General features: G+C 44.8%; 1 protein-coding gene across 1 annotated transcript in view; it reads left to right on the top strand.

Moving 5' to 3' along the window:
- Nucleotides 1-26,773, top strand: part of LOC126210024 (brachyurin-like) — a 149,355-nt gene that overhangs the window by 106,013 nt on the left and 16,569 nt on the right. The window contains exon 6 of the mRNA XM_049939128.1: nt 16,580-16,716. Within this exon, the coding sequence (XP_049795085.1) occupies nt 16,580-16,716 (137 nt within the window). The remainder of the gene's footprint in view (nt 1-16,579; nt 16,717-26,773) is intronic.

The raw sequence follows: 26,773 nt of genomic DNA, 5'->3' as shown, positions 1-26,773 counted from the left end.
TGCTGCCTATCCAATTACTCTGAACTGTGCAGTTTCCTTTCCCTTGGGACACCTCAGGTAGTAAACACATTGTGGACTCTCTGTGGCGAAACAAGCTAAGCAGCTCTGTCAAGACCCTTGCTGCGTCCGTCACGGCCGTTATATTTATGACCCATCCCTATCCTGAGACACAGTGTCTGAAAAAAGGCTTTTAAAGAAAAAGTTGCGTCACAGCTCATCACCTTGTCTGGGTTCCATGTCTGCATTGCTACCAAAATGTATGTACATGCAAATGGAGCAAGGGATTATTTGGTATCGTATTCCAAGCAGCCAAATATACTCTCATTATCACGTAACATGCAAATTACGTCTGTTACGCCAAAAGTATGCCGTGTGACATATTATTCGAATCGTCTCGCCGAGGAGAAGTCCATGAAAGGTGGTAAAAAGGACTGTCACCTTACCTGTTGCCCATGGAAGGTGGTAAAAAATGGACTTACACCTTACAGTTCTATTCTATTCTTGTCTCAGCTATTTTTCTTCCACGTTTCACTTCCATAAAGGGCAACATTCTTGACTAATGTCTTCAGAAAAGAGCTCATTACACTGAATTTGGCACTCAACGTTAGCAAATTTCTTATTTTCAGAAACGCTGTTGTTGCTATTTCCAGACTGGCAGCAGTCCTCGTTATAGCCTGATTTAATTCAGTTAGTTCTGCTACCTTTTTCTAAGACATTATCCATTCCATTCAGTTTATGTTTCAAGTCATTTTTTGTCCCTAACAGATTTAAAATAAGATTTCAACATGAATCACATTTAAATACAAAAATGTGTAATTTCCGCATAGAACGTGAAGATGTAAAAACAGCTTACTAGTGTATTCACATTAGTTTTGAACATGTAGGTTACAATATCTCTTAACAATCTTTCTTATGGTATCTCAGATACTTATATAGCGTGACTCTTTTAATTACTTCATTATTAATTAAAATATAGCTTCTTACATGCACTTAGTAACCTATACTCTGGTAGTTAGGTAGTCTGCGATGTTTCCACTAGAACAATTGCTCTGATACGTACTGTAATCAATACAATCAGATTCACCATATTTCAGGTATGATGGACTAGTGAGACGTCCTTTCCCATGTCTCTTTTGTCATTGTGAGCTGCGTATATTTCCATCTTCCAGTTAACGATGGAGCGATTGTATGTTTAAGCAAATCTGACAACTGACATGGGATTCATGCCTATGCACGTAAATGCATTTAATACGTTTGCCACCAAAAAGATCAGAAAATTATGAGTAAAATTAAGATGTTGCTACAAGTATGTTGTATGCAAGGAAACATAACTTACATCTTAGGAAAATTACAATTACGCCACCAAGTTTACAAGAAGAAGCCCCTTATCATTATTTTGCGTTGACAATGGGTTAGAAATAATTGGAATTACAACACAGGAGAGAACCTGGTGGCAGGAGGGGCATCTGACCACCCTCTGTAGTTAACACATTGCAGCGGGAACAAGGCCTCAAGAAAATGGTGATAACAAAGGAGAGAACGTATTTTGTACAGTGACCGGTGCTGTACAGTCTTGCCCTTCTGTGCACAATAAGAAAATAATGAACAAATTGTCCATGGATGACTATAAAAGTCTATAAGATCTATAAGTTTCATGTATTTGTATATGTTGCCATTCATTTTTTAGGTTCTGCAGGCCTTTTCAAAAATTACTCTAGAAAATTAATGTTTCTCCAAATGTGAAAACTTGTTCCAAGGTACTTTGTATACATAAATGATGGCCAATAGGTTGGGCAGCAGCGACTTTTCGCTGATGATGTACTTTACGGCAAAGTGTCGTTGTTGAATAATGGTTGGAGGATAGAGGACGACTTGGAGAGAATTTCTAATTCTGTGATGTATTGCAGCTTGCTCTAAATTTAGAAAAATGTAAGCTAATGCAGATAAATAGGGGAAAAATCCTGTAAATTCGGAACGCAATGTTAGTTGTGTCCTACTTGACACAGTCATTTCTATTAAATATCTGGGCATAACACTGCAAAGCAATGTATCGTGGAATGCCCATGTAAGTTTGATATTAGGGAAGGTGAATGGCTGACTTTGGGTTGCTGGAAGGGTATTAAAGAGTACGCAAAGCAATGTATCGTGGAATGCCCATGTAAGTTTGATATTAGGGAAGGTGAATGGCTGACTTTGGGTTGCTGGAAGGGTATGAAAGAGTAGCTCATCTACAAAGGATACCATGTAAAGAACACCAGAGTGACCTATTGTTGAGTACTGCTCTAGTGTTTGGGACCCACACCAGGTGAGTGTAGATACAGATATGTCCTGTGAATAGTTGCAGTAATAGTCTGGAAAATTTTTTGTAAGTTTGTGGTAAGTTCCTACAGGATGAAACTGCTGAGGTCATCAGTCCCTAGGTTTACTCTCTACTTAATCTACCTTAAACTAACTTACACTAAGAATAACACACACACCCATGCCCAAGGGAGGACTCGAACCTCTGATGGCGGGAACCGCACAAACTGGGGCAAGGCACCTCACACAATGACGTTACCCCATGTGGCAGTAACAGTTCGCTATGGTGGTTTATATGAATTGTTAGTACATGGGATTGCTATGTTTTTGTGTGTTCAACTTGTGGCTTGAGACATGTCTTGAGCACATAGACAGTGAAGGGTATCTCATGTGAGTTCTGGAATACGCTTTTTACAGAGTAATTTTATAGCCTTCATTGTGGGTGTTGATGGTGTTGGTATTGGAGAAAAGTTGTGTGAAATTAATGGAGGGTCAATGGTGTGCAGTATGTTTTTTGGATGTTGTGCAAGCTATTGGTAAAAGGATAGGAATGTGATCACTTGCAATTGCGTTGGGGACAGTCATCTCAGAAGGTTGGTTGAGGTGAGGATAGTGTCAGAGGGGGCTGATTTCAGGTCATTTGTATTGGGCAAGGGAACCTGGTCAGCTCTTATAGTGATAATAACCAGACACCACTGGGCAAGTTTGCCAAGGAATCATCTACTCATGTTAACAGCTGTGGCAATAATGTATGTCAGTGCAATCTGGTTAATGTGTACAATGAAGGCTTTGGAAGCAGAGTATTTTAGACAGATAAAGTCGGTGGCACCTGTTACTGTCATACTCTTGAGGTAAGTGATGTAGATGACGTGCTTGACATGAAGATTGAATAAGTGTGTTGGGCAAATGAGGTTATATCAGAGGTGGCCCACTGAAACTCCCATTTGAGCTATAGGTTTAGGAATATGTGTGTAGTGTTGGGTGACACGCAAATTGTTCTGGGCAGTAGTCTGAATGTTTAATGAAAGATAAATGAATGGATTGAGTTAGGGGATATCATGCAAATTAAGAGCGAATGGATGTTCTTTAATAGGATATTGAACTGTTGTTGTGCCATAGAGTGTTAGGTAGAAGTGTTGTTGGGCACCAGTTTCAGACTAGAATACCAGGATGATTGAAGAGAGTAGGTAACATGGATACTACTTTGGTAAGCAGATCGAGTTGTTAATACTTTTTGTTCGAAATTATGTAGTCGTTCAAAGAGATAAATGTTCTGCAGCACACTACTAAAAAAATAGATGCGATATCTTCAGCAGTGGTGGTGGGACACAAGGAATATTTGCGATGAGCATTTGTGTCATTTGGACATGTGAGTACAATAAGTTCTGGTTTACTGGATGGTTACTTAGCTTGGGAGAGGTATTAATCAGTTAATTTCATGTTCCATGGATCATTGGCATGATAACTCATAGTAATATGGATGAGTCCATTTACTTTCACATCGCAAATTAATTTGTAAATATGGCTACATATTGGACAGTTGCATAGTTTTTCCTTTTTTCATTATTGTTATTAAATATGCAGATATGACATTGTCATTCCTAACCATCACCTTTTGCATGTTAAAACAGTTGAAATTCTTCTATGAAACAGCATGAGCTGCAAGAAGAAATTATTTAAGTTTGTTTTCCAATTTTACTTTGCTGTGTATTAGATGTTTTATATCACTGGATAGGTTATCAACAACTTTAGTCGCAGCATTGAACACCCGTTTTTGTACTCGAGACAAGCTTAATATAGAGGAATGAATGTTTTTTCCTTCTGGTATTGCAATAATGTCATCATTGTTCCTTTTGAACTGCACTGGATTATTTACAAAAAAATTTATAAGGATATAAATACAATGTGTAGCAGTAGTCAGAAAGTCCACCTCCTTAAAAAGTTTGCAACAAAATGATCAGGGGTGAGCACCACTCGGTATGCTTACAGCACGTTTCTGAGCAATAATCACTTGTTCCATTAAAGATGAGTGAACCTAAAACATTATTCCATGCGAAATTATTGAATGAATAATATGAAAACACCAACAATTATAAATGAAAATGTGGCTGGACTAAGGTGTTTTAAGAGTTTAAAAAAGTCCTTTTTCCATTTTAGATCCTCATCAATTGGACACCAAAGAATTTTGAATTTTCCATGCTGTTCATTATTTCCTCATCATGTATTACACTTATCATTAATATTCTACCCCTAGACATGCACAACTGAATATACTGTGCCCTTGAAGCTGGGACCATTCGCAGAAAACTAGTCAATGCTACATTTAAGAACACCGTTTACGATTTCTTCTGCTGCTGTATATTTGGGTCAACTGCAAAAGGAATTAATTTTGCTTGTATATTAGATGGAAGAATATTTTCACATATGATGGACAACAGGGGACCAAAGACTTATCCTTAGGGAACCTCAAATTTGATTTCCCACCTGTCAGAATAATGTGCCTGGACAAATTGCTTAAATTACGAAATACCACATTCTGCATTCGTTTGGTGTGATATGACATTATCAACTTGTTGGCTGTACCATCAGGCCCATAAAACTTTAGTTTATCTAGGAGAATATTGTGATTCACAGTCAAATGTCTTATTTAATGTTTGTGGAATTTGGTAAATTTGAATGAACATGTAAATGGTGTTCTGAGTCTAGCAACTGTGCTGGAGGTATTATTGTTACTCAGGTGAGGCACTATTACAGAATACATCGCCTTCTCAAAAATTTTGGGAAATGCTGTCAGCAGTGAAACAGGTTGATAGGTATCGACATCTCTCCTATCACCTTCCTTAAAGAAGGGTTTAAATATGTCATATTTCAGTCTCTCTTGAGTTTTTGATCGCCAGCCAGAGTAGCTGTGCGGTTCTAGGCGCTACAGTCTGGCTAATTTCCTATATTCATCATCGAATGGATTAAATTTTATGTTAAAAATTATTCCATCATAAATTTCATCATGGTAAATTTCTTGTAAACTATTCTAAAAAACATGTGTCCTGTAGTCATTAATTATTGTAACTAATTTCCGTTGAGGTATAACAGTAGGCACTCTCTTATTTAGCCTATCTAAGTGTGTATCATGATCAGAGAGAGGATTTGTTATTGTGTAAACAGTTATTTTCTTGCTTAGAGCTTCACAAAAGTCACTCAGGATCCCAGAATGCTTTAGAAAATCTGTACTGAAGCCACCAGAGTGTCGTAAATGCTTGCTTTTGTCTGACAGATAGCGTAGTAAAGAATCTAGATTCATAATCGTCAGTGTTCTGTCCTAGGGCAGGTCTCTTAGTAGCCATGTCATTTGCTACCCTCTTCATTTTCTCATAATTATTTTCTATCCTTACACTATGCACTTTCTGATATCTTGTGTGTGCTCTTCTTCTTCTTCATCTTCTTCTTCCATCCACCATTTGTTCCACAGGATCCATCAGTAAACAATCTCTTGTTCTCCAGTGTCCCAGCCATATGTGTTTTCCCTTTCCGATTACTTCAAAATTTATCTCTCCTCCCCCCCCCCCTTCTCAACACATCCTCATTTCTCACTTTCTTCTACCCATTTTATCTCTTCCATCGTCCTTCAAATTTACATTTCAAATTATTCTAATCTTGTTTCATCCTCATTCCTCATTGTCCATGTCTCAGCTCCCTATAAGGCCAACCTCCACATAAAACACTTTGCTAGTCTCTTCCTCAGCTAAAAGCTTCTTCTTCTTATCAAATGTCTCCTTGGTAACTGCTATACCTGTTTCCCCATCCTTATTGCATCTTATGTCTTCTGTAATTATGCCTTCTCCCAGATATTTGAAAGCACTGATGTCTTCTGTATCTTCCTGTCCCAACTTTGTTGTTGCTAAGGATATTATTGTAAAATGAACAGAAAAGTAAGTTCTTGCAATTATCATCCCACATTTTATATTTTTCTTATTCTGAATTCCGCATGGTTCTTATTTAATTCAGTCATAGTTCTGTCAAACTCTGCCAATAACACCACATCATCCGCACACTGGTGCAATTTATCCTTCTACCGCCAACTTCCAGTCATCTTTTTTCGTTTCAAACATTTCTGAATAACATGCTCCAAATATATATGTTAAACAATATTGGAGAGAAACAACAGCTGTACCACTCTCCCCTTTCAACTATGCTTCCCTCCCAATGTGTACTCATATTTTCTGTGTTATATATAAATTCTTAATCAGCCATTAATCCCTCCAGTCGACTTCATTTTTCCTTACAATGTCCATTAATTTATACCACCATACTCTGTAAAGGATTTCTCGAAGTCAATGAAAACAGCATAAACTTCTTTTCAACTTTCAGTGAATTTTGCATGTATATTTCTCAACAATTCAGTAGCGCCTGTTGTACCTTTCCCTCTTCTAAATTCATGCTGTTCCTATGCAACTATTTTTTCCAGTCTCCCACAAAGTCTTCTATTTATCAATCTTAGTAGAACTTTTTCTGCATGAGAAATCATGATTCTAAAATCCCCACATTTCTTGGCAATGTGTTTCTTCTCAGTCAGTACCATTATCGCCAAGAGAAAGACAACTAGCCATTCACCTTTTTCATATGTCTTACTACATTGCTAAGTTAACTCTGCTGGTAATCCATCAGTTCTACTTTCTTTATGATTCTTCATGTCTCCCAAAGGCCTTTCTACTTCTCCTTCCTAGATGCAGCATTCATTGTCATCATCTACAACTCTCATCTCCACGTCTAATTCAGTATCGTTTGGTTTTCAATCAGTCTCATATAGGCACTATACGTATCCTTGTCACCTTTCCAGCACTTCATCCAGTTTGTATACCATTTACCATCACTTCTTTCTACATCCATACTTGTCCTGCTTTACTTTGCTTCAGAGACTATGTCAGCAACTAATCCATACATTGTTCCATATTTTCCTTCCCATTCTAGTTGCAGCATTTCTTTACATCTCACTTTCATTCATGTCTTCCTTGGCTGTTCTGTTTCTCTTCTTAATTCATTATTCAGATTTGTGTCCATTCTTTTCCCTTCTTCAGTTAATATTATCTTCCATTTTCTTCTCTGTTCCATCTCGTCCTGCACTGTCATTGCTACCCATTATTAACATTATTCTCTCACACTCTCTCAGCTGTCCAACTTCTCCAGGAGCTACTTTAAGCTTTTGGGCCACCCTCTTCCATTTCTCGTTCACATTCTATTCATTGGACCTTCTATCCCATTTTGACGAAACTGTGCATTCCCACTCAGCATATTTGTCTTCTTCCTTTTGTATTTCTAGTTCAAATTTGTCTCTTGGTTTCCCTTCTTACTCTTTTGAACCTTATTTGCAAGTCTGCCTTCACCAAGCTATAGTCCAACCTATGTCTACTCCAACATTTCTTAACACAGTTTTTGTACCTATCCTCCATTATGATACAATCATTTATGTACCTTTCCTTAGCTTAACCTAGATATACATGTATATCTTCATCTTCTGTGATGTTCAAAGAACGTGTTTCCATTCACAAGACTATTATCTCTGCAGAAACAACCAGCCAACACCTCTGTCGTTCTATTTTCCATAAAAATCTTCCAACCACTCCCCATTCTTTTCCATCTCCTGCCACTGCATTCAAATCCCCCATTACGATTATGCAGTCCCTTCAATGTTAACATAATCGTCCTCTAGTTCCTCAGAAGTGTCTTGACTTGTCAGCATGCTTATTTATATTAATATGACATCCTTCCTGTCACCTCTTAATCTTGTAACGTTCTTTTAAAAGGATTTGTGGTTTTGGTTCCCAATGAACATGCAATTCATAATGTTTGTGTCGTGCAAATTTACTGTGTGATGAGTTGTTGAGCAGATGGTGTGCTTAATCAGTTTTACTGTAATCAAAAAAAAGTAATCAACTTAATCTGGAATACCAATATGCAATGCCTATATTGAAATCTATATCTCTGAAATCACAAAGTCTGGTGAGCACCGAGTTCTATGGCCCTGTTTAAAGAAACTGACAAAATTCCCTGTGCAAATAAACAATGAAATATATTTTCCTTAGGTCTCGAGTTGCAACAGATGTATCCTTGGTATTCTGTCCTCTCCACTGTAGGCATAGAAAATATTTAATCTCTGCACAGTGAAGTGCAATGCCAGCTGTAAAATAACTTCATACAAATAATATCGATAGATTGGTTGATAAATGAAAAACCTTGCAAATGTTTGGTGAAAATACTTAATATTGGCTCAGCGCTGTGCAGTGCATTGAAGCTGTTACGAAAATTAACACTTTTCTCATTCTGGCACATTATTATATCTCTGACTGAAAAATGTGTTCTTTAAAGAAATAGTCATTGGGTTCAAATAAACGTGACATGGAAGAGGATGAGATACTGATAATGGGAAATCCTAAGACCAAATGCTTCAGCTTGAAAACTGTATTCAAAATAGTTTCTGCTTCACAAAAGAAGATATGAAGCATTTTACATTGACTTCAAAATCAGTGAAATTCTCAACTGTTCTATAATTCTCACTTAGTGCCGTAATTAAAAACAATTGTATTGTTACATGAAAAAAAGCCTGACATCGTTTGGCAAAAAAATTGCAAAATTTAACTTCTCTGTATCAGGATTACAAAACACACCAAATATTACAAATTGGGTGCGCCTGATCAACCTATACATTAAACCCGATGGAAAATACCTGGTTCCTACATTCAAGGGTCAGTATTGTAAAATTCAGCTAAATCCACATGGCGTTGCTGCGTACTTAGAACTAAATATACAAAATTTTATTACCTTACAAATTTATTCCAGTTGCTTTCCCTTGGAGTTACAGTATGAAATCAGTGCTCTTCTCTGATTGCCAGGGACAGTGATCAACAGTGTCAACGATCAGTATCACTTCCATTCTTGATTATCTTATAGCCATTCATCACTTCATTTTATAAAAACTGTATTTTGCTGCGTCAGTAGACCAACAATTAAATTCTCCCAGGTAGCTAATAGCTTTAAGACTTACATCCTACCTACGACAGGGTGCAATGGCAACTGCTACTGCTCTCCGTGTGCCCCTACTTACAGTCGATTCTGCAACTTAGGTAACATCTTTGGTTCAGTGGTGTCCAAAATATAATCTATTCTAAAACTTCCTGGCAGATTAAAACTGTGTGCCGACCGAGACTCGCACTCGAATCTCGGTCCAGCAACCAGTTTTTAATCTGACAGTAAGTTTCATATCAGCGCACACTCCCCTGTAGAGTGAAAATCTCATTCTGGAAACATTCCCCAGGCTGTGGCTAAGCCATGTCTCCGCAATATCCTTTCTTTGCGGAGTGGTAGTTCTGCAAGGTTCGCAGAAGAGCTTCTGTGAAGTTTGGAAGGTAGGAGACGAGGCACTGGCAGAAGTAAAGCTGTGAGGACGGGGCGTGAGTCGTGCTTCGGTAGCTCAGATGGAAACAGTCTGCTTTAGGCTGTGGCGCGGCACGGACCTGTTGTCCCGGCCGCGGGCGCGCGTGGACGAGGGAGTGTTTACACCGCCGGTACTCGCGCGTGTTGTTGTCTGACTCGATCGCCATGGCTCACAATTTCGGAAAGACTACGCTCCAGTTTACGTTCGACAATGAATATGACAGACCAAAATCTTTCGAAATAGAGCGTTTTTTGAGGGAAGAAGTTCGTTTACCTGCTGCAGACATAATTGGAATACACCTGTCCATTGTAAACAGTACAGTGTACGTCAAGAAGACCGATGAAGCTACGTGTGAAAGAACTCTCGCCGCTGCTCAAAGAGGATTTAAATTTCGACACTCTGATGGCCATATCAGCGATGTAACAGCAGCTCCTTCCGGCTTGGGTGTGAGGGTCAATCGGATCTTTGAATTGCCGTTTGAGGTGCCAGAATCGATCTTTACTGAATCGCTGCGACCATATGGAACGGTACTTAGTCATAAGCCTGAACGCTGGGCAAGTTTTAGCACCTATCCTGTGCTAAACGGCGTCCGACAGGTGCGGATCGTCCTTAACAAACATATCCCTTCTTATTTATACAATGGATGATGTCGAGCTGTTGTGATTTACGATGGCCAGCCACGCACATGTTGTGGTTGTGGTGGAGAAGGACGTATCCGCTCGGAGTGCATACAACGCCGCGTTGTGGAACTGCCACACGGAGAAATGTCACAGCGAGAAGTTCCCACGCAACTGCCGATGACGTACGTGTCGGTGGTCCGCCGGGAGGCGTTGCCAAGTTCGGGTGGTGACAAGGACGTGTTGATGCAAGAGCAGACCGAGTTACGGGAGCATGGAGGTGACTCGGAGAATGCCCCTAGACCCACGTCACGTCAGATGAGGGAGGAACCTTCCGAACACTCACACGTAGCATGCGGCGTGGAAGTAGAGGTCGAGACAGTGGCGCCAGCAACGGACGAACGAACGATCGACGAACACGGTGAGGCGTCGCCTGTGGCAGCAGAGGGCAGGGCACGCAAACGGCGATCGCCGAAGCGCCGCAAAAAGCGTCGCCATAGTTCGGGTGACACGTCTCCCCCTAGCCTAGGCGACACGGAAATAATCCTAGCTGAAGAACTGTCGGACACGGAACACGTGCTTTTAGGGAACACTCACAGGATTCCTTCAGATGGTGACCGGATGCCCTGCCTTTCAGACGGTCCCTCTTCATTGACACCGACTGACACAGCGCTGCCGACGGAGGAATCAGGGACACCAGTGTCCCAGCAGCCACATCGAAATACATCAGAGGACGTTTCTGGCATTGATGACCACTGCGACTGGGCGGAACCAGTCAAAGACATACAGGAATTGGCACCCCCAAATGATGACAGCTCACTTAGAGGATGCACACCACGGAACGAAAACAACGGAGGGCAACCCATTGGCGGGCACCCCTCTGAGCACGAATAGTGAACTAACGCCCTTGGAGTTCTCAATGACATGACACGAGCATGACAACGACAACGGGCCAAGCATATAAGGTGGGCACAGTGAACATTAAGACCGCACGTTCGCTTGCAAAGATGCAACTTTTCCGGGACATGATTTACGCCACAGACGTTGATATTCTGCTGGTGCTGGAAACCTGCAATGCTGCTTTTACCGACGTGCGTGGTTACAACACTTATCTAGCGCCGACTCCCGATGGAGGACGTGGCACAGCGATACTAGTCCGGGAAGCGATTCCGATGTGTGACCTCGATTACCTCCCTTCGGCTCGGGGTTTGCCTATGACCGTGAACAGCATTCGTTTCGTGAACATCTATGCACCCTCAGGATCTGACAATCGACAGGCGCGTGCACGATTCTACTCGGATTGCGCTCCTATTCCATGGGAGGTATGACCACATCTTGGTAGGTGGGGATTTTAACTGTGTTCTCACGCTGAAGGATCAAACTCCTAATTTCAGCTCCTGCCACGCATTGAACACGATCTGCAGGGATATGGCACTAATGGACACGTGGGAAAAGATCCATGGGCAGCGAGAGGGCTACACGTATTTTACTAGCCACTCGGCGAGCAGGCTGGATCGGATTTATGTTCCTGACAGATTAAGGGATCACGTGTTGGCTGCTGAACGTTGGCCCACAGCTTTTACGGATCACCTTGCATATTTATGCACGGTAACCCTCCCACGGCAGCGGGTCTGGCGGAGTCGTAGTTCATGGTAACTTAATTCATCCTTATTGGTGAATCTCGAATGTCGCCAGCGAATCGAAGAATCGTGGCAGACATGCACTCGCCGTCTGCCGCTGCACCGTACGGTTCCTTCATGGTGGCTGCAATGTGCAAAACCGGCGATACGAAGAGCTCTCAGAACGTATGGCAAGGAAAAAACGAAATGGCTCCGAGATACACTTGACTATTATTACATGGTGCTCCGCGACCTGTCCTCCAGGGCCCCATCGCCCGAGCGTCAAGCGGGAGTCCATCGCATTCAGGCCTGCATTTTATCGATCACGAGACATCGACTGGAGGGACTTTCGATCCGTGCTCGGTGCTTGGAAAACGTCTGTGGAGAACGTATTAGCATGCATCATGTGTCCAAGGGACATGCGCGTAATCGCAGTGCTCCATGATGACGATGGTCGGCCCTTGACGTCACACCAGGACATTGCTGCTGGGTTTCTGGAGCATTACCGCCTCCTTTTCACTGGGACGCCGACGAACAATCAGACAGGAGGAGAAATTTTGCGACAGATGCAAACGGAGGTGGATGGTCCGGATGCAGAGGCGCCATTGGAACCCCTAACGGAAGATGACATACGGAGGGCACTCACGAAGGGTGTGGTGCATAAATCCCCTGGGCCAGATGGGTTGACACTCGAATTTCATCGCGAATTTGCGGATTTAATGATGTCCCAGTTGGTGCTGTTGTATGATGAGTTATGGAGACCTGACACAGACGTTCACTGCGGGACTGCTTATACCAATACCGAAATCGACAGCGGGTGTCAACGCCCATCAATTTAGACCGCTCACAATGCTCAATACTGACTATAAGATCTTTGTGCGAATGCTGGTGGCAAGGCTCAAGACTGTAATATCCAACACGATACCGCCAGACCAGGCTTGTCTAGGGGTTCGGAGCAACATCCATTCTATCCTAGGCGAATACCGTGACGTAATTTCCCTGACGGAAGCTTTTCGCATGCGAGCGGCGTTCGTATCGGTGGATTTTGATCGTGCCTTTGACAGGATCAACCAGGCAAGCCAGCAACTTAGTGATGCCAGTAAATCGAATAAGAAACGAGATGCCATAACCGCAATGACAAGCAATAAACGGCATGACCACGAGCCACGCACTGCTCACACAAATTTTGTGCATGGTGGGTGCCGAAAACTCTTACAGAGCACCATAAAGAACAGCGAAAGGGGGCAACGTTGACATTTCTGGGGGCCTGCCACAAACATGGTGATTCATTACTGGATCGTATCGTAACCGGTGACGAGACACGGGTGAAACACGTTAATTGCGAGACAAAATTACAGTCCATGGAGTGGGGACATACAAGGTCCCCCCAAAAACCAAGAAAATGATTGCAGACCTTGTCAGCAAGGAAGTTCACGGTGGCAGTGTTTTGTGATAGGCAAGGTGTAATTCTTATTGATTTTCCCGAACGCGGAGCAACTATAAATTCTGCCCGGTACTGTCAAACTTTGCACATCCTTACATGAGAAGTTCAAAACAAACGCCGAGGAAAGTTGACGTGCAAAATTTTGTTTTTTGCACGACAATGCCCAACCTCACATTGCAAGCTGCACTACAGAACTCCTTAATTCATTCAAATGGGAAATTTTCCCTCATCCGCTCTACAGGACCTATCTTGCACCAAGCGACTTCCATTTATTTCCCAAGATGAAGAACTGGCTGCAACGCAGCGCTTTGATGACGACGCTCGGACGTTCAGCACGAGCATCTCGGACACTGCAGGACTTTTAGGTGTTCGGGGAATGCTGTGGTGTCTTCACCATGTGGCGAAACCAAGGTAAAACCACGTCCAGACATCATGGGGGTGGGCGGCCGCCCCTCGTTATAGATGTCGGATGTCGTAGGTCGGGCAGACTGGTAAAGCAGGACAGGCCTACGGTGGCACCAACATCAGACTTCAGTGCTGGTCAAAATAAAAATGCGTCTGAACACACAGTGCACCATACACTCCAAACGAAGGGCCTCCACACCTGTCCAGCCAGGCATGTGCCAATGTTAACACCACGACATTACCAACTACGACTGAAATGGGCCATAGCAGAGCGTTGCTCGGTCTGATGAGTCCTGATACCTTCTGCGTCATGCCGATGGGAGGGCGCGAATCCCTTGTCTGTTGAACAGCTCCTTGACACCTGTCTTGTGGGATGGAGACAAGCTGGCTTCATTATGCTCTGGAGAACATTCACGTTGGCACTCATGGGTCCAGTGGAGCTCGTGCAGGGCACCCTGACAGCCAAGGAGTGTCGTACACTGGTTGCAGACCATGTACAACACTTCAAGACGACCATGTTTCCCGACAGCAGTGGCAGTTTTCAGCAAGATAATGCGCCGTGCAACAAGGCGAGGATTGTGATGGAGTGGTTCGAGGAACCCAGTGGCGAGTTGCAATTGATGTGCTGGTTCCCCAACTCGTCGCATCTGAACCCGATTGAACACATCTGGGATGTGACTGAACGTGATGAAGAGCTCATAGTCCCTTCCCAGAATTTGCGGGAATATTAGGAGACTTGTGTGTGCAGACGGGGTGCCAGCTCCCTCCGTTATATACATGATAATAAAGCGTAGTAATTTTCCTGTGGCGTCCGTGCATCAATGAATAGTCACTATGTAACGATGTTCACAAACATGTGTGCCACGCAAACTGATTCAGTCTCTGCATAATAAAACAAGTTGTGCAAATTGAACTTGGTAAACATTCCAAGAGCGTTCAAAAATTATTGTAAAAGTTATTATTGTGGCCTTGCCGCAGTGGTAACACCGGTTCCCGTCAGATTACGGAAGTTAAGCGCTGTCGGGCTGGGCTAGCACTTGGATAGGTGACCATCCGGTCTGCCGAGCGCTAGTGACAAGCGGGATGCACTCAGCCCTTGTGAGGCGAAACTGAGGAGCCACTTGATTGAGAAGTAACGTCTCCGGTCTCGGAAACTGACATACGGTCGGGAGAGTGGTGTGCTGACCACATGCCTCTCCATATCCGCATCCAGTAACGCCTGTGGACTGAGGATGACACGGCGGCCGGTCGGTACCGTTGGGCCTTCATGGCCTGTCCGGGTGGAGTTTAGTTTTTTAGCAATTCCCAACTCAGAGATCCTTACACTGCGAGTACCTTGGAACCGATATTATGAGGTGCATTCAAGTTCTAAGGCCTCCGATTTTTTTTCTAATTAATTACTCACCCGAAATCCATGAAACTGGCGTTACTTCTCGACGTAATCACCCTGCAGACGTACACATTTTTCACAACGCTGACGCCATGATTCCATGGCAGCGGCGAAGGCTTCTTTAGGAGTCTGTTTTGACCACTGGAAAATCGCTGAGGCAATAGCAAGCAGCACGGCTGGAGAATGTGCGACCACGAAGAGTGTCTTTCATTGTTGGAAATAGCCAAAAGTCACTAGGAGCCAGGTCAGGTGAGTAGGGAGCATGAGGAATCACTTCAAAGTTGTTATCACGAAGAAACTGTTGCGTAACGTTAGCTCGATGTGCGGATGCGTTGTCTTGGAGAAACAGCACACGCGCAGCCCTTCCTGGACGTTTTTGTTGCAGTGCAGGAAGGAATTTGTTCTTCAAAACATTTTCGTAGGATGCACCTGTTACCGTAGTGCCCTTTGGAACGCAATGGGTAAGGATTACGCCCTCGCTGTCCCAGAACATGGACACCATCATTTTTTCGGCACTGGCAGTTACCCGAAATTTGTTTGGTGGTGGTGAATCTGTGTGCTTCAATTGAGCTGACTGGCGCTTTGTTTCTGGATTGAAAAATGGCATCCACGTCTCATCCATTGTCACAACCGACGAAAAGAAAGTCCCATTCATGCTGTTGTTGCGCGTCAACATTGCTCGGCAACATGCCACACGGGCAGCCGTGCGGTCATCCGTCAGCATTCGTGGCACCCACCTGGATGACACTTTTCGCATTTTCAGGTCGTCATGCAGGATTGTGTGCACAGAACCCACAGAAATGGCAACTCTGGAGGCGATCTGTTCAACATTCATTCGGCGATCCCCCAAAACAATTCTCTCCACTTTGTCGATCATGTCGTCAGACCGGCTTGTGCGAGCCCGAGGTTGTTTCGGTTTGTTGTCACACGATGTTCTGCCTTCATTAAACTGTCGCACCCACGAATGCACTTTCGACACATCCATAACTCCATCACCACATGTCTCCTTCAACTGTCGATGAATTTCAATTGGTTTCACACCACGCAAATTCAGAAAACGAATGATTGCACGCTGTTCAAGTAAGGAAAACGTCGCCATTTTAAGTATTTAAAACAGTTCTCATTCTCGCCGCTGGCGGTAAAATTCCATCTGCCATACGGTGCTGCCATCTCTGGGACGTATTGACAATGAACGGGGCCTCATTTTAAAACAATGCGCGTGTTTCTATCTCTTTCCAGTCTGGAGAAAAAAAATCGGAGGCCTTAGAACTTGAATGCACCTCGTAGTTATTTATTTTGTGTTGGTACCGAAGGACACAGTAACTGCATGCTTACATTCGTAGACACGAATACGACACGACTGATTTTTTTTCTTTACAGTCGAGGACCATTCTGAGACTCTTCAGTATAATGTGGTGACGGTTATTCCCAATGCAGTATGCGAACAGAAGTTCGAACCAGGATTCATTCTTGAAAGTACGCTATGTGCCGGAAACGAAAACAGAGGCATCTGCAGTGTGAGTAAAAAGTGTGGTTGACCACTACAACTTATTAACATATTATTCTGTGACATTTCATAAATGATTTTTTACAGTGCTAATTTGTAAGTAATTAATATTGTAACAATTTATTCGGTCGAATTAACAGAATTTGCTTGTCATAGCTAAGTCATGCTGACTACTGGTAAACTTTGATGAACTATCGACTATTTTCTAATATAGCTAAGACCGACACCTAATCTCCTAAGGTTTTCTATTATTAATTAGTTACTGTCATCAGATATCAATGTGAATGAAACTAGATGGAAATGAAACCGTTTCTTGCATCTCTTTTCCAGAACATCTGGTTGATGGGTTTGTTGATGGCAGCACAGACAAGCAGTTTGTGTGGTGGTGGAAACACCTATAGTGAGACACTGTGAAACTAATATACGTTATTAATTATTGAATGTACCATTTCGATTCAGTAACAGATGAAACTTGCAGGTGCACCAGCTTGAGGAATACTAACATATAGTAAAACAATCGTTTTATTTCCAGAGAATAGGTGAATGGATTAAGTGTAGATCTACTGCAGTGAACACTTCCTAGGCTTATTCTCACACAATTATTACTTTTCCATCATACAGTACAGTTAAGAAAGAACGCAGTAATTTTCTCACTGCATTACTCACAACCTCAGTACCACTTTCTTGGATATTACCCATTACAGGCATTTCATCGTAGTGCTGTGATGTTGCGCATTTCATTGTTAGCGTCTGCAGCAATGCTGAATTGTCTCTGTTATATTCGCATGCGGAGCGCCTGAGGCAGCAGAATTTCTCAGCAGCAGTAGTGAAGGCAACAATGTGGCCTCTATGTGCGCCAGTGATGACCCTGACTGACAACCAGCGACCACTCACACACTCAAGCAGGTTCATAAGCCCCTCGCCTATCCCCCTCCCTCCCATCAACAACTTAGCAGAAAGTGTTTTACAATACGTAAGAGTAGCGTGCTTACTGAATTCATAATATTTTGTTAACACACGCTAGCCAGCGAGTCTGACATTTTAGAACACTCAGTACACCACGCACACTTCTTGGCAGTGGGGGCATTGTCGAGTCGCTGTGGCATTGTTTCAGTATGTAAACACCTGGCATGCGGCTCGCTCTGTGCCAGGAGGTTGTACTGTTGGTCAGTCTGTAAGATAGGGTTGATTGTGGTGAAAGAGGAAGATTTGCATTTTAACGACTATGTTGAATGCCTCTACATTGGATGGCGGAACAAGGTAGAATGTGATGAGGGTGCCGCAACATCACCACACAAGACAAGAGTTGCAGTAGAGTGGTGAATGGGTGCTTGGTAGATGCTGGTGATAGGCCAGGGAAACAGTGGAAACTCGTTCATTTATTACTCAAAGTGCATCCGTCGTGCCGATGGTAGGCAGACCTAAGCAGTGCACACTCAGCCAGAGAAGACTCCACAGCCAGCACGTGGTGCAGCAGGTGGCCTAGTGGCGAAGGCAGTGGCAGTGCAAAAGCGCTGACCCAGCGGGACAGGGACATCACATTGATCCCACCGACCTGATGCCATTACAGCCCAGATGGGGCAGTCGAGGCGTGGATGATCAAGCTGATTACCCATGCAGAAGGGGCAGCTCACAACAGCAGAGTCTGCCCAGAGCAAAGGTAAGCAGCAAGAAGTTTGCACGCTGAGGCGATGTTGGACGAGCGGCTGCACGCACGTCACTGGTGGTCCACTGAATGGAAAGTGTCAAGTCCACATCGTTGGACTTGTCACAACTAAGAACATCACAGTCTGAAGAGGGGGACTGATTGAGCCATTTGCAATGATATACTCATGGATTTGTAGACTTGTAAACTTGGGTCCCTTCTCGAGACTGGCAGTTGGCTAACTGCGATAACTTTCACGAAAAAATGTGCATTATGTAAACTGGCTTGGTGCATACTTGTACTGATAGTGCATCAGTTCTGATCGCGTGAGTAAAAAAAAAAAAATGTTCAAATGTGTGTGAAATCTTATTGGACTTAACTGCTAAGTCCCTAAGCTTAGCTACTACTTAACCTAAATTATCCTAAGGACAAACACACACACCCATGCCCGAGGGAGGACTCGAACCTCCGTCGGGACCAGCCGCGCGGTCCATTACTGCAGCGCCCTACACTGCTCGGCTAATCCCGCGCGGCCGCGTGAGTCACAACAGGCCTGTACCTCAGATCTGAAGGAACCGTGCCATCGACGCTGCAATATCTCTGCCTCCCTCTTTCGTTAGTGATATTGCTACTCTGCGTGCACCCTGTGATGCACGATTGGCGTCCAGTAAATAGTGCAACGCTTTTTTTCTCCGTCAGTCTCGATTAATAAAACGTGGAATTTGTCGTGTGACATCGTAGAATATTTCCACTTCGGTTCCTATAGTTTCATGAAGTTGTGATGAGTAGCGAAGCTATACGTAGCCTTCAAAATGGTGTCTATAATGGAAGTGTTCTTCGAGCATAAGGCTATCATTGAGTTTCTTTTGCCAGAAAACCAGAGACATTTGTACGTGCTCGCAGAATACCTCTGGAGAACTGGCAGTGAACACAAGCACAGTGAGTTGTTGGGGGGGGGGGGGCGTCTCTCATCATCGCAACGATGCCGCGCAGACCTGTCCGACCCCCTGGCCTGCATTCCGGCCGGCCGCACACAGCTGTGTCTCCCGCAGTGTTGAACGTGCGGACACTCTCACTCGAGGTGATCCATCGATCACAGTCAAACGCCTCGCCGCTCAACTGGACGTCTCTGTTGGTAGTGCTGACACGCTCGTCCAGCAGCTGAGGTACTCAAAGGTATGTGCCTGTTAGGTTCGTCGCCGCCTAACAAAAGAGTGGACCGTCTGTTCGGTCCACTGAAGGATGCACTCTGCGGGAAGCAGTATGTCAACCACTGACAGGTTTTATGTGCAGCCAGGCGTTCGCTCTGACGCCCACCATTAGAGTGGATCCGTGCGGGCGTACTCGCCCTCCCAGTAGAGTGGTGTAGGCCCATCGCATAGAAAGGAGATTATGTTGTAAAGTACGGTTTTGTAGCCAAAAGAGTCAGGAATAATACGGTGTATTGAAATCCTAAATAAAACCAACCTCATTTCGGAAAAAAATGTGTTGCCTTACTTCAGTTAGTCCGACCTTCTCATATGACTCCTTTCATTAGACGCAGAAGACGTAACAATCGAGACACATGCTTGGGATGACATGGGGTTCTATTAGAACAAAAAAAAAAATACACCCCATATTGCTAGACGCAAGAAAGAGCTCTCGCGCGCGTCGTTAGGTGGTAATCTTGTGCTCAGCCGCCACTTTCGTCATGCTTGGCCTCCCAGGTCCCCAGACCTCAGTCCGTGCGATTATTGGCTTTGGGGTTACCTGAAGTCGCAAGTGTATCGTGATCGACCGACATCTCTAGGGATGCTGAAAGACAACATCCGACGCCAGTGCCTCACCATAACTCCGGACATGCTTTACAGTGCTGTTCACAACATTATTCCTCGACTACAGCTATTGTTGAGGAATGATGGTGGACATATTGAGCATTTCCTGTAAAGAACATCATCTTTGCTTTGTCTTACTTTGTTATGCTAATTATTGATATTATGATCAGATGAAGCGCCATCTGTCGGACAGTTTTTGAACTTTTGTATTTTTTTGGTTCTAATAAAACCCCATGTCACTCCAAGCATGTGTGTCAATTTGTACCTCTCTATCTACATTATTCCGTGATTTATTCAGTTTTCAAATTTATACTGACTTTTTGACCACCCGGAAATGGAAAAAAGAACACATTGACACCGGTGTGTCAGACCCACCATACTTGCTCCGGACACTGCGAGAGGGCTGTACAAGCAATGATCACACGCACGGCACAGCGGACACACCAGGAACCGCGGTGTTGGCCGTCGAATGGCACTAGCTGCGCAGCATTTGTGCACCGCCGCCGTCAGTATCAGCCAGTTTGCCGTGGCATACGGAGCTCCAACGCAGTCTTTAACACTGGTAGCATGCCGCGACAGCGTGGACGTGAACCGTATGTGCAGTTGACGGACTTTGAGCGAGGGCGTATAGTGGGCATGCGGGAGGCCGGGTGGACGTACCGCCGAATTGCTCAACACGTGGGGCGTGAGGTCTCCACAGTACATCGATGTTGTCGCCAGTGGTCGGCGGAAGGTGCACGTGCCCGTCGACCTGGGACCGGACCGCAGCGACGCACGGATGCATGCGAAGACCGTAGGATCCTACGCAGTGCCGTAGGGGACCGCACCGCCACTTCCCAGCAAATTAGGGACACTGTTGCTCCTGGGGTATCGGCGAGGACCATTCGCAACCGTCTCCATGAAGCTGGGCTACGGTCCCGCACACCGTTAGGCCGTCTTCCGCTCACGCCCCAACATCGTGCAGCCCGCCTCCAGTGGTGTCGCGACTGGCGTGAATGGAGGGACGAATGGAGACGTGTCGTCTTCAGCGATGAGAGTCGCTTCTGCCTTGGTGCCAATGATGGTCGTATGCGTGTTTGGCGCCGTGCAGGTGAGCGCCACAATCAGGACTGCATACGACCGAGGCATACAGGGCCAACACCCGGCATCATGGTGTGGGGAGTGATCTCCTACACTGGCCGTACACCACTGGTGATCGTCGAGGGGACACTGAATAGTGCACGGTACATCCAAACCGTCATCGAACCCATCGTTCTACCATTCCTAGACCGGCAAGGGAACTTGCTGTTCCAACAGGACAATGCACGTCCGCATGTATCCCGTGCCACCCAACGTGCTCTAGAAGGTGTAAGTCAACTTACCCTGGCCAGCAAGATCTCCGGATCTGTCCCCCATTGAGCATGTTTGGGACTGGATGAAGCGTCGTCTCACGCGGTCTGCACGTCCAGCACGAACGCTGGTCCAACTGAGGCGCCAGGTGGAAATGGCATGGCAAGCCGTTCCACAGGACTACATCCGGCATCTATACGATCGTCTCCATGGGAGAATAGCAGCCTGCATTGTTTCGAAAGGTGGATATACACTGTACTAGTGCCGACATTGTGCATGCTCTGTTGCCTGTGTCTATGTGCCTGTGGTTCTGTCAGTGTGATCATGTGATGTATCTGACCCCAGGAATGTGTCAATAAAGTTTCCCCTTCCTGGGACAATGAATTCACCGTGTTCTTATTTCAATTTCCAGGAGTATAAGTTTAGATCGCTCTTACCAGGCGGATGTGGCGTGACCTTCGCGGACAGTGTGACGGAAGTTTGTCTCGGAACACTGTCTCAGATTCTAAGATCATACTCCCGAATAGTCGGATCTATTCCCTACTAAGAAATGGTTCAAATGGCTCTGAGCACTATGGCACTTAACTTCTGAGGTCATCAGTCCCCTAGAACTCAGAACTACTTAAACCTAACTAACCTAAGGACATCACACACATCCGTGCCCGAGGCAGGATTTGAACCTGCGACCGTAGAGGTCGCGCGGTTGCATACTGTAGCGTCTAGAATCGCTTGGCCACTCTGGCCGGCTATTCCCTACTAAGGTTACACTAAATTGCCTCCTATGATATTATCATTAGTGCTCCTTGCTGACGCATAATTGTCAGACGTACATGTAGGCTACCTGCTACTGAGCATTCGCGATCGCATAGATGTGCGTAATATTTGGCCTAAACACGTGGAGGGAATGCACGTATGCATTACGTGATGTACTCTAGCCTCCACCAAAAAGGCTTCAAATGGAGGCGTGAAATACGGTTAAATGGGGCGTGTGACGACCTTCTGACTGCGTCACACGTCCACGGTGGCATCGGACAAAACTGTGGTGAAATTTTCTGCCATTGTAACGTCATTAACGCACCTTCCAACTCACGTGAACTTCCGAGTTGTAGATTTTTCCCGCATGCGTCGACATCTTTCTGTCTGAAGCGTCGCAGGGACCGAGGGTGACGGTCGCAGTGCTCCACACTTTTGGACCATTACAGAGGAAGTCTGTAGGCATCTTTTGGGCAAAGTTTCAACCTTATGCGTCGCATTGGGAGAGAATCACGTATTATCGAAGAAGTCATCCCCTAATTTTATTGTGTAATTTAAGAGTAATGGTAGGGTTGGACTGGGTAGGAATGACAACCTGCTAAAGACAAGAAGGAACCCCAGAACCGCCGAAGGCTGACCTCAGTAAGAATAAACACGCGAAAAACGAATGCAGATGCGCAATGTGCAATAGTCGGTGTAATAGCTGGTGAAGGGTACGCGTTTTTGTTAGGCAAGCACACGTTGAAGGTAAGAAGGAACCCCAGATCTGTCGGACGCTGTTCCCAGTAAAGATAAACACAGCAAAAACGAATGCAGTAGCGGAATGTGCAATAGTGGGTACAACAGCTGGTGAAGGGTAACGAAACAAGGGCGCTTGTTTCGGTAGCCTCGAGGGAGTTAGTCGGTGAGAGGGAATGGAACCAACTGCATTGTAGGTCGAGTTGGGTAGGGGACAGTGAATCTCAGTCACTGGGGTCGATAAGAGGGAATGGAACCAGTGCATTATAGGCGGAGTTGGGTAGAGGACAGTGATGTTCGACCCTGGGGTAGATGGTGAAGAAATTTCAGTTGGAGACAACCAAGTTTAGGCAGCGTGTGCAAGTGTACTTTGATGAAAGAGATGGCTATTGCATGACCTTAGCGTAAACGTTTCTGTATCAGGATCATGCCATAGTTGACCTTCGACGACATGTGGTTCAGTTTAATGGGAAAACATTACGGCTAGGAAATTCTCGTATTTCGATCTATCGCAACGGGCGACTGTTGTACAATATAACCCAGTTGAACTGTGAACATGGACATTAGGCATTAATTCGCATGATTGGTTGCTGAGTGGGACCGGGGAGTTGCTATGGATGAATGTGGAGCCTGAGTTACCAACAGGTGCGTTGTGTGTAGTGGAACCACTGGGAGATGGTGACATATTAGATGCAGCGTCTTGTTTAGTAAAGTGAAGCTTCATACGCATACAGAAGAAGGACGGAGGTACGGTAATATCGATCAGTGAGGATAATTTTTGTGCTGAGAACGTTACGTTCTTGAAGAGAACATTGGTGGCGGGGAAGAAGACTGAAGACTGCTGCGCAGGAGGCGTAGAATATGAGGGGCGGGGGGGGGGGGGGGGCAGGATGCTGCAAGACTGGGAACAAAGCACTGGTGTGCCGGAGGCCATATGGAATAGGACAGTCTCTGCAGCTGATTTTAGAACAGTTTGCTAATCAAAAGTTGGCTGATTGCATACCAGAACAGAAAAGTAGTCCCTGGGAGAGGTGGGAATTGCAACTGTACCAAAGAAGTCTGTGGGTGGTTTGAGGCAATGTCGATTCCGTTGCGATTGTCGCCATTTACCTATTAAGACTACGACAGGTGCCTACCCAACTCGAAACATCACAGAGACGATTGATAATCTTGGGCAGTGCTGGCACTTCCCGTCAGTGGCACTGAAGAGTGGGTATCATCAGTTGGAAGTGGCTCCAGAGGATGCAACAAAGAGTTCATCTTCAGCACCTTGGGGAAATTATCGGTATTTCCTTGGAGAAATTATCGGTTTGGTTTCAAGAATGCACAAGCGACATTCCAGTGTTTGTTATACGAGTTGAAAGTATTGAAGCGTTGTCACTGCCACGTTATCTGGATCACGCACTTGTTTTTGCAGTGGGTATCCAGGAACACAGAGAAAGCCTGACAGAAATGTTGACGAGCTACATGCCTAACATTCTGTAGGAAGAAATGTCACTTTGCATTGCAAGAAGTAGATTATTTGGAAGACGTAATTAGTAAGGTTGGTGTGAGGACTGATCCGAATTTGATACAGGTGCTGCTAGATTTTCCAGACCAGGAACGAGCAGGGAGTTACAATCTTTTTTGGGTTTCACACATTTTTGTAGAAAGTTCATGAGAGGATTTGTGGATTTTACACAGCTTATGCGCTTATTAAAGGAAGATATCAAGTTTGTGTCATCTTAAGACTGTCAAGGTCGTTCGTCGAATTAATGGAGGTACTAACGCCGAATCCAGCGTTGGTGTTCCCAGATTTTCATAAGGAGTTTATATTATTACGTAATGCATCAAATCATGGCCGCGCGGGATTAGCCGAGCGGTCTACGGCGCTGCAGTCATGGACTGTGAGGCTGGTCCCAGTGGAGGCTCGAATCCTCCCTCGGGCATGGGTGTGTGTGTGTTTGTCCTTAGGATAACTTATGTTCAGTAGTGTGTACGCTTGGGGACTGATGACCTTAGCAGTTAAGTCCCATAAGATTTCACATATATTCGAACATCAAATCATGTCCTCGGGTGCAGTTTGATCCTGGAGGCTGATGCAGACAAACACCCTATCCCTTGTGCATCAAGACAACTTAATATAGATGAGAGAAATTAAACTATGACGGAGAGAGAGATGCTTAGACCGCTGTACGGGGTAAAGTACAAACTTTGTTACCTGCCTAAAAAGAAGATCAATATGGTGAGAGACCATGCTGGTTTTAAACGGTTACTGTGTCTGAAGCTCCTGCCTGGTAGGCTAACAAGGTGGGCGTTACAGGTCAGTGAGTTTGAGTACGAAGTAAATAAGAGGTTGAGGCATTAGGCTTGCAAATTCACCAGAAATTTGTGCATGGAATGGACGACAGTAACATAACCCACGTAACAGAGCCGTAAACAGCTCCGTGCCGTCACCCCAGACTGTACTCTCAAACACCGGTGGAGGGGGGGGGGGGGGGGGGGGAGATATGAGAGTATCCCGCGCCGTCTGCCAGCACAGCCTGTGTAACGGCGTTGTCATGCTAGCAGGGCAGGAGAGAGAGAGTTAGTTACTCGCCTCTACAAATACATCGCGGCCGTATGATACGACGCACCCGTGCTTACCCCTCCTTACACGACTACACCGGACCCTGCCAGTGCGGTCTCCGCCAGCAGCCTAGGTCGGGGCGACAGCGCAGGCCTCACCTCTACGATTCTCGCAGTAGGTGTGCGTCGGCGTCATGAAAATTTTGAGAACACAGAATTTTCACGTGAATGTGATGGTGAAATCAATGAGTAACATTTCGAAATAATTTTAGGTTGAAAACAGCAAACATTCATTGAGACGTTACTGAGAATGACTACATAGTAAATCGTCACTGCTCACAGCTGCACAGAAATAACGCTACCTCCCATTTACCACGATTGCAGAATTGACCAACATCATCGACGAGGGAAGCAAAAACACAGAACAACACATTCTTCGCTCACCCAGCACACATCCAAGCCAAATTACCCAACTATGTATTTAAACCGATGAAAATGTTACGAAAGAAATGAATTTCGCATCATACAGGCACGCTTTTGTCTAGATTATACATGAATGTGTGATCCTAACAGGGTGTCTATGATTTCCTTCGATATCCGTTTCTTATGCACTCTAAAATTGTTCATACTAGAGTCTTCCTATACAGGACATGTCATTACCGACGTGTGTGTAGATGTGTTTGTTGTACGGTAGAGTAAGGCAGGATCAGAATTCAGTACAAAATCTCAAGTGCTGTTGGTGTTACTGGATTACAGTTTGTAACAACCATATATGTACAGTGAAAATATACATCAACAACGAGAACACCATGCAGTGAGTGATGCATATCTCACGTGGGAACCTCGCTGAAGCATCGTTGCTCTACAGTTTTACGGGAGGTATAATCACATCAGATGTTTCCACTTTATCTATGACATCATAATCAAAGATGGCGATGCACGATGGCTGACCTGGAATACTGGCTCTGTGACGTTGGAATCCAAGACTAGGAATAGTTGGACAGGCTCTATGGCGTCAGAATACAAGATGGCGATCGAAACTGGAGACTGGGCACATACTGGTGCAGCTCTATGATGACATAATCCAAGACTTGAAATACTATCGCTGGCTCTATGACTCACAATGTAGCCCAGTCCTATCGAGCTATTTACAATAGTATGGAATCCAAGCATACTGGCTCTTCAGAGGTCTGAGATCACTGTGTACTGCATATCCTAACGCTGTTTTTGGATCTCACCAC

This window comes from Schistocerca nitens, chromosome 10 (genome assembly GCF_023898315.1).
Source record: "Schistocerca nitens isolate TAMUIC-IGC-003100 chromosome 10, iqSchNite1.1, whole genome shotgun sequence".
NCBI classification, from domain to species: Eukaryota; Metazoa; Arthropoda; class Insecta; order Orthoptera; family Acrididae; genus Schistocerca; species Schistocerca nitens.
The sequence above is the reverse complement of the archived record's forward strand: the minus strand, read 5'-3'. Positions and strand labels throughout refer to the sequence as shown.